Source organism: Anser cygnoides, chromosome 3 (assembly GCF_040182565.1).
Source record: "Anser cygnoides isolate HZ-2024a breed goose chromosome 3, Taihu_goose_T2T_genome, whole genome shotgun sequence".
Classification (NCBI taxonomy): domain Eukaryota; kingdom Metazoa; phylum Chordata; class Aves; order Anseriformes; family Anatidae; genus Anser; species Anser cygnoides.
In genome coordinates this window covers 958,501-972,534 of record NC_089875.1, presented here as the reverse complement: position 1 = coordinate 972,534, position 14,034 = coordinate 958,501, and the positions used below count along the sequence as shown (strand labels likewise).

Sequence of the window (14,034 nt, the reverse complement as noted above, 5' to 3'; positions counted from 1 at the left end):
GATGGCAGAGAAATCTGTTGACTTAATTGGTGATGGGTCAGCAGAAAAAATACTAATGTACTGATTGATTGCAGTTCGTGCTTTTACAAACTGCTGTGATGTGAACCTAGACCAGCTGGGTCGCCCTTTGCTTTAAGGGCCATGGGAAGGCGGCGACTGTATTTTCTTGGAGCGGTGGAAGTGAATCTTCTTTGTGTCTGCAGACGGGATTTTCCGGTGTCAGATGGTGTGCGTCCTTCACTCCTAGTTCGGAGGCATGTTTCTTGCCAGGTGCAGAGTACCTGGCTTTATTCCTCCCCGTTAAGCAAAGCAATGTGTTTTCTGGCTTCTGGCAGCATGGGTACCCAGCGGGACAGCAGGGCTGTGCTGTTGACTTCAACCCCAAACCTAGCTCAGGTGTGTATGCCGCAGGCTCACCCTTGTCCCCATGTGCACAATGCCCGTGCAGCTTCATTCAGGTGGCTCCACAGGTACAGCGACAGCAGTTTCGTGTGCTTGCTTCTCAGCGCTGAGTTTCCGTGGTGTTTGCAGAGGAAACCCAATTCTGCTTTCTTTTGCAAAGCGTGGTGGGGGGCGTGAAGTCCTGCTGAGCCCCTGCTCGGGTATGGGGGATGCATTGGGTTTAGCTGGCTGTCCCATTGAAAGAGGCTTTCTTCAAGTAATAATCGACTGTTCTTCCGAGCTGTTGTTTTCATGGGTGGAAGGAATAAGTTACCTCCTTTCTCGCATTTCTGCATGTGGTTTTGTTGGTAAGAGCCTTCTGCTGCTCCCTGAACTTCAGAGTAAAACTGGCTCCTCAGGATGGAAGAGGGAAACTCCGTGAGAGCACTTTCCAGCTCCCGTGTTGAAATGCACAGTATAAAAGTGCACTTGTACGCTTTGTTTTGCGAAGTAACTGTGCTGTACGCAGCCTTAAGCAAATAGCCGGGGAGAGGTGACTGAGGCATGAAGGATGGCTGGGGCTGGCGAGGAAAGGCACGCAGCGTAGAGCCCACGGTGCAAAGCAAACAATGAAGTGAACAATGACACATTTTAAAAACCTCACATTGTGCTAGGAGAAGACTGTCTGGTGCCAAAAGCTGTGCTTGAGGTCTCTTGCAACAAGTACAGAAAGTGCAGAGAGGCGTGTTATTAGGGAGAATACTGCTCTTCCCGCCTCACCTCTGGGAGGAGTTTGGGGTTGGGTGTTATCTTTGTTCTACTGCTGAGCGAGATCCTCAGCAAACTCCCTGCTGAGGTTTGTGAGGGTTTATGCTGGGTTTATGCGTTGGCTTGCATGGCTGTCTTTTGAGGGAAAGTGTATTCATCAAAGAGAACAACCGATAAGAAAGAGATTTTCTTAATCCATAGGCACGTTTTCCTCCTACATCATGGGTTTTGAGACGCTTGAAAATGATACCCCATTATCAGTGGGAAAAAGAAGTAGATTTGACATTTAACTTCAAATTCTGGACAGAAAATACATCCAGAAGTTTAAAAGCCTTTTCTGGAGGAAGTATCATACAAGCTTCAGGAGAGTCCTTCCTATGGGTTGCAGCTCGTTAGGTTGGTGCGATGGCAGAAAGCCATGTAGGGTTTTCCTTGCATGGAGCCAACGGGCATGCAAGGAACTTGAAGGCTGAATTTGGAGGGGTTGTGCATTCACAGCTTCTGCATGCTCTTGCCATTTTATATTTAACTTCTACTGACAACTGTAGACCTCAAATTTGGGGAAGGAAATACCGAAAGGCTAAAATCCAGTCTTTGTATATTCATTTTATTTTGGAACGTCTTGAATACAGGAACTTTCCTGCAGGAATGTGGCTTTGTCATTCATGATCTAATTGAAATGCTAAATATACTAACCTCTTTTGTGCTTAAGGAAAATATTTGCTGCTATATGTGGTAACTTCCCATTGCAGGTTAGCCTTGATTTTGTCAGCGTGGCTTGTTGCAAAGGTCAGAAGGCGGTTACTGTCTTCCGTCCCGGCAAACATGGAAAAAGTCCCTCAGAGGCTGGTCTTTGTGGCTGTTTGTACAAAAGCACACACCAGCCTGGCACAAGGTTGCAATAGCTCAGGGATGGGGTTTGTGATGAGCTCCCTCGCTGTGTCGGTGCCTGATTTTTTGCATGTTGCTGCACTAGCACAGACGCCTGGTAACTGATGCACGCGGGCTCCAAACTGGTCCTTACCGGACCGACGCTGCGTGGTCTTGATTTTCTTGATTCATTTCTCTGTTGCGAGGCAAGTGGTGAAATGAAATAGTTTGTTTCGCAGTGGGTACGGAAGACGTGCGTCGTCAGAACTGGGGTGGATTTGGTCGTTTCGAGCGTTGTTGCGTGGTGCAGCAGTTTTGCATTACGTCTCTATGGCTCTAGCTCTGATTTTGTGAATGTTTTTTGCCATTAAGCACTCCTCTGCATTATGGATCATGCATTAATTAATCCGCCCATGTCATGTGTCAGGACCGGATTGTGGCAGAGTGGATTTTTATTTTTTTTGTTAGTTAGGCAATGTGCTGAACGCATTCCTCCTCTTGGCTGAAATTAAACCTTCTCCCCACCCCGAACAGCTCTCCCACCCATGGACTTCTACCACGCAAGGCATGAGAGACATGCAGAGCGCGCCATAGGTTGGCGCGGTGTTTCAATTAACTATTAAGTGCTGTAGCCTGGTATACATCCTAATTAAGCTTGAAGAGCCTGCTTGCCCCCAGGTGAATAGGAAGCCTGCCCTAACAAGCACTGGGACACCAAGCCCCAAATTACTCTGTATTAAAGGAAAAGCGTAATTTTAGCCTTATAAATCTAAACAGACGTAGCACCTTCTGCAGCTGATGGATGCAGGTCATTGCTTTGCCAGCTGTTAGCAGATGGAGTTAATAAAACCCCGTTCAGTGGTAGTGCTGCTATTGGAAATCACGTAGTCACCAGCAGGCTGAGAAGAGCCGTGCCCAAATCCCAGCGCTGCTTCAGGAAAGCAAGTGAGGAGCCACCTCGTTGAGTGTGGGGGTTCTGGATAAGGGAGGGAAGACCCCAAAACCTAAGGGCTTGAGGAAGCGCTGATAAAATGGTGGAGATGGATTCCCCTGTCAAATGGTTAAAGGACCAGCCCGTGATGGAGAACATTCCTTTATCTCCTGCCCTCCAGCTGGAGCTCCTGCCCAGTCCTGCCTGCTGCTTGCTTGGCAGAAGGTCATGAGGAAGCCCCAGGCACTCTCCAGGAGCAGGATTTTTGGAATAGTCCCCGTACCATCCTCCATACCGGCAACAGCTGCTCATCGCAGGCACGACGGGCATCTGGGGGCCCTGGCAGCAGAGCCCAGACTCCCCGATTGCCACCTTGGCTGGGAGGAGAGTCTGCAGGTGCCATGGAGATCTTTAAAGCCACTTGATTTTTATTTTTATATTTAATTATTTTTGATGCATTCAGCTTGCATCTCTGACTTGCTGAAGGACCCACTGGCCTCAAACACCAGTTGATTTACTGGCCAAGGCAAAAACGTCCCATGCAGCCAGGACTGTGCAAAGCCAAGAAGCCGTGAGATGCCCCAGAAGAAGATGTGGCCAACTCTTTCAGCATCTGCTAGCTTGTAGCTGTCCTTGTGCACAGCGTGATCTGTAACCGGGGTTGCCAAAGCTTGTAAGGCTGCTTTGGAGAAGGCATGTTGCCCTTGGTTTTATTGCGTTTTTTTGTTGCTTCATGATATTTCTATACGACTTGAAAAAAGGGATTTGAGGAGCCAATTTGTGACTTTTAAAAAATTATGTGTTGGTCATTGGCAGATGATGGAGAAAAAACTTTCTGACATATTCATCAAGAATTCATCAATTGGAATTCTTGATAAATTCCTGTAATGGCAGGAGTCTAAGTTGGGTATTTTTGTGAAAGTATTGTCCAGATTTTGTTGGTAGCTCGAGCAAATAAGAAGTGAAGCCAGAACATCTAGGTGACATTTCAGGGTTAAAATGTCTTGCAGGATTGCAAGGCATGCTTGTAGGACGTGGCTTCATTCTTAATTCCGAACCTGGTTTTCAGTTTTCAAAATCAGACAGGCTCCCCGCCTCCTGGCATGAACCTGTCTCCTCAAACTGGCTGGAAACATCGGATCTGGGTACAAACTGTGGTACAAACACCTCAAATACTTACTTATCTAGACAGAGTGAACTTCTTGATAGCTGTTTCCTTGAAGTCGGCGCTCAAGGGTTCCATCTGTGTCTGTTATTATTATTATTCCTATTTCTGCTTCTGATAGATTTGTTTAATTACCAACACCCTCAGTCAACGGGGGGAGTTACGAGGCGATGTAAAACATTTCATCGCGCTGCTTATGCTCATGAAACTTCGGTGAGCTAACACATGTGGGAGACAAAGAAAAAGGTGATTTAACAGCTGGTCTGCTTGGCGGGGCAACAAGAAGGTGGGATTTTAATGAAAATAATCACCTGAAAAGGGAAGGTAAATTAGTGTAAGGCAGGTACCCGTAGCTAGCCCAGCTAGCTCGGGTCCAATTTTGGTTGCAGACCATCACTTCTCCATCTGTTCAGGGAACGTGCTGATAAGCTCTACATCATTGCAGTGGCACCAGGGTTTCTCTGGTCCACAATAATTTGGGTGAGCTGGACTTCTGAATTGTTTTGGAGGTGTACCTGTCAGATCCTTGTTTTTATTCTATCTGATTTTACTGCAACTTAGTCAACCATGCCGTTGTTACTGTCAGTCAGTGCCCTAGCTGATACGGACAGAAATAGGAAATGGGGCTTGATATATTCTGCATGTCAGGCAAATAGAAAATGCTTAATATTTGATAAAATATATAGATATTTACACAAATGTTTCATACATGATAAAAATAGCATTTAGTTCTTGATTGCCATCATGGAAGAGGTCAAATCCAAGTGGGAAGTAAAGTTGGTGCTGCACTTGCCTTTAATTTTTTGTCTTTTTTAAATATAGATTGTTTCCCCCCCCATAGCTCAGTAGTACCCATTAACTAACCTAGAAACGTAATTACATTTCTTAAGTGATGAATGCCCTAGCTCAAAGTGATTACTTCCAGTGGACAAAAAAAAAATTGACTTTATACAGTATAAAAGAAGTATTCAGCGTGACAGGAGTATTTCAGAGGGATAAATATTTTAACAAGCCTTTTCTAAGGTTAAGTGAAACTTCGTCTGTGGTCTGGGAATTCTGCGTATGTCACCTTAATTCAGCTTTAGGGCAGCAATTCGGTATGTGTGCATGGCCTCGGTTGAAATGGGAGTTATCCAGATTTCTCGCACGCTTTTGCAAGAAGGAGGTAGGGAAGTTGCTTCAAAGCGTTCCTGGCTGAGGGACAAGCTGGTGTGGTTTCCCCTTGCCCTCCTCTGCCCCGCTCCGTTAGGAGAACTGCGGCAGGCCCTGGGCAGCGATGTGTCTCAGCCCAAGCCACTGCTACGAAATCATTTATGTACGAGAAGTGACACGGGTCCGAGGGCTCCTCCTGCTGCCACCGTGGGCAGAGCGACGTGTTTCTGAGATGGAGGAAAATGTCACTGCCTCTGAATAAAGTGGTGATGTGGTGGTTTGTGATGGTCTGAAAACAGTTGTGCCCCCAAGTCGCGGGAGAGGCTGTGGTGGCTGGCTTCAGCGTGTCCCCGCAGCATCCTTGAAGGGATTGTAATTCAAAGTGGTGGTAGCTTTATCTTCTTTTGAACGAAAACAAAGGAAGGAGAGTCCAAAGCAGCTTTTCTTTGTAGCTTTAGTGACAAAACCCTTCATCTCCAACAGGTATTACCTTAATCCGATATTATAGTGAATATACTGAAATATGTATCTGGAGGGAGTGCCTTCATCCTACGGCTCTGGGCAGAAATACAACAGCAAAATAACTTGGCTTATTTGGTATCACCTACAGAACATCGTGCATACAGCGACAGCCCTTACAGTGTCTTGAAATGGCTTTCAACAAGGTGAAAACCAAAAAAACAATGTTGGCTAGCGAGGCAGCTCATCCGTAACGTGCAGGATGGCCTCACCGGGCTGACAGCTCTGGGGACCTGGGTGAGGAAACTCTCTGCAGCTGCTTTTGTATAGAGAATGGTGTGACCTGCAGATGGAGGCTTTCACCAGTGTCTTGAGCTTCGGAAAAACAAATATTCACTCAAAATAACATAAAAATAAATAAATAAATAAGCTTCCTCTTCTTCCTGTTTTTATAGTTTGCTTGTTTCCTCAGTGTCATGGGTTTGTCTCCAGGACTGTGGATTATTAATCTTCAGAGGATCAGGACCTTCATAGAAGTATTTCCTGTACATGTTTATCTGTCTCTTTAACAAATCAGTATCTACTTGTTCTCCTCTGAATTTTCCTGCAAATAATAGGAAACTCTCCCTCGGTAATAAGGCCTTTTTGCTAGAAAAATATCTCGATGAATCATTGCCAGGGGTTAAAGTACCTTTTGTATGACTTAGTCAATGGCGTCCTTTAGGACATCTGCAAGTAGCCCCAAATTCCAGAGGTCACTGTCTTTGTGTTGGTTTTGGCAGCGCGTTGTTTCAACTACACTTCATCTCTTTGGTTGGATGTACATCTGGAAATCTCCCATCCAAGTGTCACCTGGACTGCTGGAAAAGGGATGCTGCAGCATCTGGAGCTTGTTTCAAGGCAGCCACGGATTTCCACCAAATTCGTTAGCGGGAAGGTGTGCACAAGGCAAGTGGTAGTCAGTAGAGGAGTCCCCACTTTGTGCATCCAGCACGTCTGTTGACTTGTCGCGTTGGGGTGGATGCCGTCCTTTAAGCTGCTACATGACTAACTGACTTACACTGGTATGGAAACGGCCTTTGTGGTGGGCAGTGAGAAGCTTGCCGGTGTGATCCTATAAGCTGGTGGAGGCTGGTGCTGAGCATCCTGGCTGAGGTGGCTTGTCCCCTTTGAGCGGCTGAATCAGACCCGGAAAGGTGTGGGGTCTTTTTGTCAGTTTTGTTTTTCAGGTTGGGTTTTTTTTGCGGGGTGGGGGTGATGGTGTGTTTGGCAGGCAACTTGTGATTTCCCATCTCGGTGTGAGTTGCTTTCAGAAGTCCATATTCAACTTGCCTTGGGGCAAAACCGACATATTTCTGTCCCCGTAGCACACTGCAACACCATTGCAACACTGAAAACACTGTTTTCTCTGGATATCAATTTCTAGCAGACAACAAGGCCTTGCAGGGCAGTCCCAGCACGTCCTCCTTCCCCGGCAGTCTTGTCTCACAGCCAAAACATCCCACTCAAGTGCTGGGAACGGAGCTGCTGCTTGCACGAGTGCATGGGGGCATTTGGAGACCTTGCTGCCACCACTTTGGCCTTAAAACACAAAAAGAGACAAGGCTTTTAAAGCTCTGCTGAGGCTGATTTGCAGTCAGGTCAGATTTTGCTGGGTGTTTGTAATTTGGCCATGCACAGAGGGGCGTAGAGGGTTACCTGCATCACCCCGTTAGTGCCGCAAATCCTGATGCAATTCCTTCCTGCCCTCTGTCCCTGCCGGTAAAGTGTGCGAGGAGCTTGGCTGCTTCAAAGCACGGCTGCCCATCCTCAAACCAAGGCTCTTCCTTCCTAAAGTTTCTCCTGCTCCAGTATCTTGGTGGGAATGACACAAATAACAGTAAGTCCTAAGCAAGCGAAGCAGATGCTCGTAATATAATTGTCTGAAAGTGCATTCAGGAAAAGGAAAACCAGGTTTTGTAAATGGTGTGTGTCGATGGATAAGCTTGCACCTACTGAGGTGTCTGTCAGTTTTGTGTTCCTGGTAAAGTGGAATTAAAGCACTAGTTAAATCTGAGTTTAAGGAGGGGGGGAGGTAAAAAAAAAAAAAAAAAAAAAAAAAAAGTCATTTTGGAGTCAGATAAACACTTGTGGTTCCATTATCATCTGCTGCACACACGTCGAGTGTGGTCGTAACACAGCTTGAGAAACTGAAAAACAAGTGAGAACTTGGAAAAAAAAAATCAGGGTATGTCAACTTCCTCCCTTCTAGGCATTAACTGCGTAATTTATTGGGGTATAGAGGGCTTTGCGCAAAGACGAAAGGTAAACGCTTTCTTCTCAGAGGTCCTCAGCAAGAAGGTATCATTGCTTTCCTTCAGCATTCATGTTTTGGTTTGATGTTCTTAAACTTTTGGAAGTTCAGCGTGCTTAAATGCAGCGTTGTGGCCTCTGGAGTGAATAGACTCGCTGGTCCTTGGTGTTTCCAAAACTTGGTCTTTTAGCCAGTTGTGTGGAGCACTGGTCTTCTGGCATTCACCAGTAAGCCCAGCAGATGCAGATGGCAGCCCTGGATGATAACTCTGCACCAGAAATCCTGATGGAACGGGATGAAAAGCTCCTTCACCGCGGTCTGTAAGAAGACCATAGGAGGCTTTAGTCATCTTCAGGTACGCCCGAGGACTCTGCTTGTCTGAAGGCAGAAGTACCCGAAGCTTTCATTTAAAAGGAATCAGCATGAAAACACGAATGTGCAGCGTATTGAACAACTTGTCCTTATCCCGAGGTACCGGATTACCCCGGGGTGATCTCGCCCGATGAACCTTTCTGCCCTGAGTGGACAGAAGCCTTCTTGCCGGTGCCGTATTCTGCTGGCACTCCAGCCCGCTGTATCTGACAGCACGGAAAATAGCTGCCCATTAAATGGAGCGCAGGAAGTACCGAGCTGTTAAATGGGACCCACACGGTGGCTGTGCCGAGGAGGGCGGGCACGCAACCGGCTGCAGCTTGAGGAAACATTTGTTTGCTTGTTTTTTTTTTTCAGCCCGTTCTGCTTTGCGAGGGAAGCGCAGGCAGAAATGTAAACAGGAAAGCCAATCGCAGTGAGAGCAAAGTAGAAGTTAGGAGATGCACTCCCTTGGCTGCAGGAAAGCAAAGGTACCGGTGAGAAAGCTCTGGCTGCTGCGGGGCTTCCATCAGAAAACTTGCAGATAGTTAATGCTGGATGTGGCAATCCTAAATTAACAGTAAAATAATTCCAATGTTACTAAAAATCAAGGCAGCATGGTAAGCTTCACGCATCTTCCTTTAAGTGTATAGACCAGCAGCTAGCTCCCAGAGGCTCTGGAAACAGCTGGCTGAAAGGAGGTGCAGTTGACGACAGCTCGAGTATATTATTTTGGGGCTGGTTAACATGATTTTATGGAAGTTTTCAGTGGATTTAGGAATGTGGTTGTATAAAGGTTATCATATGGTGCTTGTCTCTTGGCCTGCTGAATCTTGCTACAAAAGACAGTGGTAGCCCTCAGAAGGAGCACCAAGAGTGGTTTGAAGTCTAAAAAAGCACAGAGGAAATGGGAGAATACAAGAAACTGGATGTGCATCGTCTATTTGTGTCTTCCAATCTGGGATACACATCGTTAGTCTGGGAGTGCTTGCTGGGAAAATGTCATCCTGCAGCAAGGGAAAGTGAAGATGTGATGGTTTGATGGTTAGAAGTTTAAAGAGCACTCACTTTTTTTCTTTTTTTTTTTTAAGATGGTTGGGTTTTTTTGTTTGTTTTAGGAATCTTGGATTCTTCATCACTTGATTTTCTCATAAACTGGCACAAAGAGTCACTTAGACTAGATAGTCTGGGTGAAGGCTGAAATAAAACTAAGTTTTGACTTAGGAATAACCGGCCAAGTCAAGCTCTTCAGCCTGTGTTATGAATCAACGGTCTTCCTCGGTGTTTTCTTGGGTGGATTCATACATCTGACCCCTGGTAGCAGTGATTGATCTTGGCTTGTACAGGTGATGAGCTCTTCAGATGGATGACTTGCAAGAAGCCATTAGCTTGGCTGTCGAGCTCTGCTGGCCGTCCAGCCTGTGAGATATCAATCCTGGTGCGAGAAAAATGTGAATTCAGATGCGAACCATGGACAGGCAGGACATCAAAAGCATGCCTCCTTTCAACCAAGTGCTTAAGTGCAAAAAAAAGGAAGGAGGAGGGTCTTGGTTTTTACCAGCAGTTTTCAAGACAATGAAACATCGCAGCTTGCCCTGTGATGCCAGAGTCCACGCTACACAAGGGCAAAGTACAGGTTTAGATTTCCTGCTGTGGGTTACAGCTGTTTGACCAGGTATCAATTAGGAACTACGGAGGAGCGGTTTAATTAGGAAATAAGCACATGAGGCTTTTTGAGCGCAGAGGAGCTGGGCATGTCTCATTTGTGTAACCTCTCTTACGGTCGGGGATGTTTGTTTGGAGGCAAGTAAGGCACTCAGCGGCCTGCCTTTGGTCTGTCTGCAGGAAAATTAAATCCACATGGCCTCCACCTAGCACCTTCCTGCATGCTGGGAAGTATCCATGTATGCTGGAATCGGTGTTTATTGTTGTCCATATGCACAAAGGTCTGTGCATCTGTAAGAATGACGTGTCTGGCCAAGGCTAAGCTTTTAAAACACCTAGGAAAAAAAAAAAGAATTGCTGTTACAAGTTGTCAATCAAGTGGGCCCTTTTCAACCGATGTACAAAGAGTTGCCTTGCAGAGTTCGAAATAGAAATGCTGCCTCTAAGTTGCTGTGCTCATTTAGCATCTCCGTATTTTATAAATGAGCCATATCTTCGCTGGGACCCGGGCTTGCACTGATGTACGTGCAGTGATCTGGTGCTGAAGGGATACCTGTGGTCAGAGCGGTCCTCCAGCTTAAATGCTGCAGTTTTTCTCTGCTCTTAGTTTTACTGCAGTGCTTGGGGTGCATTTGTGTTAGGAAAGCATCACGCTTAGTGATGCTTAACATCCAGGTGAGCTCTGTATTGATAAATGCATACGCAGGGTTGAGCCATGCTGTGGCCAGAGATGCTCCGAGATGGGTGTTCACAGACCATCCAACCCCAGCAGGTTCCTTGACTGCAGTCTGAAACAGTCAGTGAGATCTTATTGTTTAATACACATGTGGGATTTGCCATACTGCCTCTGATGAAGCACTGTTAGCTGTACTTTTAGTGGTACGCTGCTTTTTGGTACCGTGCTCCTGCCTGGGGGAGAAGAGGGACAGCATGGTGACGGTAGGGAAGAAAGAGCATTTCAGTGCTCCTTTGAGTGCACATTCAGATGCAACACATCTAAAACGTCTGAAAACATCATAAAACATCTGAAAGCATACCTAAGAATCAGCTTTCATGCACTTTCTCCTATTTTTGCCATGTACTTTTGTTCCCTCATCTCTCCCAACGTGACTTGGACGAAGGCTGGATTTAAGACAACTTTGTGGGCAAGAAAGCTGGTGTGAATGAACTTAGATCTGTCTCAAACGCTGGGCAAAAAAGCTACGCTGAACATGTTTATAAAGTCTTTCGGGTTTGTTGTTTTGTTTTTAAGTGAAGGAAAAAAAATGGGGAAAAGCAACATCCTTTGCCTCTCACAAGGAGCAACTTCTTGCTGGGTTCGTGAGCTGCTGGGCTCGGTCCTGTGCCGTGCTGCTGAAGTTCAGCCCATTAAGACGACTGACACAAATGGGGCAGGGGGATTGCCTTGTCCAAATCCCAGTTTCTCCAGCAGCTGCGGTGAGAAGGAGCTCCACTCGCTCTGACCACGGTCCCAGCTCTTTGAACCGTGCTCGCAGTTGGCCGGTAGGCAGCAGGAAGCAGCTCCACCGCCTCCCTGGCTCTCCGGTTGCAATGTTTGCTTTAGTTTGCTAATAGCAGAAGCCTGCAGCAGCGCGCATCCCACTCGAAACTGGGGAAAATGTGCCTATATCGGAGCAGTCGCTCACCGGGCCAAACCAGGAAATGCAGAAAAGCGTTAGAGGGTTTTTCACCGTAGCACCAAGCTAGCAACGATAGGCATGCTAAGGTGGTCTTGGAGATGGTGGAATTCAAGGGGAAAAAAAAAAGAGGAAATATGAAAGAAAAAAAAAAAGCACAGCAGCATTGCCAGACTTGGAGGCTTGGAGCTGAGGTTTGTTAGCTTAGCCTCAAGTTTAAAGAATACTTTGCAAAAGCAAGAAGCCAGCCAGTGATTCAGTTGATGCTTGCAAATATCCTGTGACTTGATACCGGCTTCCTTTCGGAGAAAACCCTTGGGAGCGGAGCTCGAAGCGAACTGAATTAGGTACTTCTTGACTGATGCGCTCACTTCTCTGTGCAGATGGAAAGCCAGGGCACAACTTCAGTTGCATCCGCATGGGTCGAGCATGCCACGGTGGTTGTAGCAGGGAGCTTTTCCACTTCTTGTATTTTCACAGCATTTTGCCCTTCCTAGGTGAATCCTGGCAACGGGTGACTTTGCAGAAAATACCCACGTCGTGGCTTGACCCCATGCTGCACTTGGAGTTTTTAAGAGGGCCGGTGAACCTCTAGAAATGCAGCAGGAGGGCAACGAAATGGGCAAGCACTGGGGAGATGTCAGTGCTTAAGCTGCTGTTTCAGAAACATGATTACAACATGGTTTATTCAAAGATAGTTTTGTCTTACAGTGGGAGGCTAATTTCATCTTCCCTCGTCCCTCGAGAGAAAAAAGCTTTAGAAACTGGACTTGCAAAAAACGAGCAAGGCATCTTTGTTAATTTTTTTTTTTTCTGGCTGACTTGCTTTAGGCTTGTGTGCTGACTTCTTGCTGGAGGCAGCTGAGGACAGAGCTGATGTTTGCTGTATTGAGCACCGAAGGGTAAAAGCAGTGCTGCTGCAGAGCCAGGAGAGGAAAGCAGCGAGTTGGGCTCACAGGGTGCTGTAGTGAAGAACTGAGCAAATGCTTCTGCCCTGGCTCCTCTGAATGTCCCAGGCATTTTCGCTTTACAATCTGTTGTCTGCACAGCGAAGCTGGGCTCTAGCCTTTGTGGTCTTGAGGTCAGTGTTACTGTGGTCTGAGCGTGAAGTTTTCAAGAATGTGCATGGTTTTTGGTTATTAAGTCCCTAAAATCTAGGGCACGGCTTTCCCAAAGGACGCTTTCAGGTAGCATCACTGTGGCCGCTATTCTCCATCCAGGGAAAAAGTGATGTTTGCCCCAACCTGAGGTTAAAACGGCTTGGATGTGGGGAAAGCTGAGCCTAGAAAAGCCTAAATTCGCTTTCTTCCCCCCTCTCCTCTCACCATCAGCGTAGATCAGTTCAGAAATCAGGCAAGTATTTTTAGAAGCTGGCTTCAGAGTCCCGGTGTCACAATTTTCATTCTTGCTGCTTGTACTGAGGCACTTCTTGAGCAACGTTTTTCGCCTTAAAATAATGGGGAGGACTTGAGGACAGCCGTGAAACTCGGGGTGGTGCCGGGTGAGCTCCCCACGAGCCACGATGGGGCTTCTCCCAGCCCCTTGGTCCGAACACACCGGCTTTTTGGGAATAAAGGACGGCCGGGGGAGCGGGGAGGGGACACCCACGCTCAACTTTGGACCTGTTTGCCGGTCTGGAGGCGTGGGTGACGTGCCCCGGGGTCCGGCACGACTTGCGACAGCCCCGGCAGCGCCTTTGCTCCGTGAGCCGCTGTTATTAGTTTATGGCAGCTGTATGGCCGTTGTTTGATTTTTATTATTTCTCGAAGCCTGTCGCCGGGGCGGGGAAGCAGGGATCTTTGGTCGGTCGGTGCGCCCGCGAGCGAGCGGAGAGGAGTGGGGAGGATGTTGCGAATGAGTAATGGTACAGCAGGGCTCTAACGTGCAGGATAGCTGGGGGATGAGTCACCCGGCACAATGCAGCACATCCGTCGAGGAGGCTGAATCACGCACGGGGGGGAAGCCGCCTGTCAGCCACCAGCTGGGCTGGGGTCAGCCCGAGGCGCGGCGGAGGCAAGGATGGTGACACGGAGCGACCCGGGGGCGCAATGTAGAGGAAATGGCATCCCCCGGCAGGTACGTGCGTTCTCTCGCAGCACCTTGCTGCGTTTTTTGCTCTATTTCCCCCCCCCCCCCCCATCTTCCTCCATAGCCCTTCTGAATCTTCCCTAAGCCAGCGGGTGATTTACCGGCGGATGCGTACAGCTTATCCATGCGGGCTTTCTTCGCTGGTTCCATGTCGTTTCTGCAGGAGTATCGAGTTCACGCGTGCCCTTTCTTAATTATCCGGAGGGAAATATCGAGAGTGCTGCAGGAGAAGCCCCTTGCCTCACTTGCTGCCCTTCTCCGTTGGGGTGGAGGG

At 47.5% G+C, this 14,034-nt stretch overlaps 1 protein-coding gene across 3 annotated transcripts in view; it reads left to right on the top strand.

The window, feature by feature from the left end:
- Positions 1 to 14,034, top strand: part of SPRED2 (sprouty related EVH1 domain containing 2) — a 60,537-nt gene that overhangs the window by 12,088 nt on the left and 34,415 nt on the right. The window contains exon 1 of one of the 3 annotated variants that reach the window (XM_013194856.3): positions 13,539 to 13,748. The exons of the other annotated variants lie outside the window; for them this stretch is intronic. Coding sequence (XP_013050310.1) covers positions 13,732 to 13,748 — 17 coding nt within the window. The 5' untranslated portion in view covers positions 13,539 to 13,731. Of the gene's footprint in view, positions 1 to 13,538; positions 13,749 to 14,034 lie in introns of those variants that run through there. 3 annotated transcript variants of the gene reach the window in all.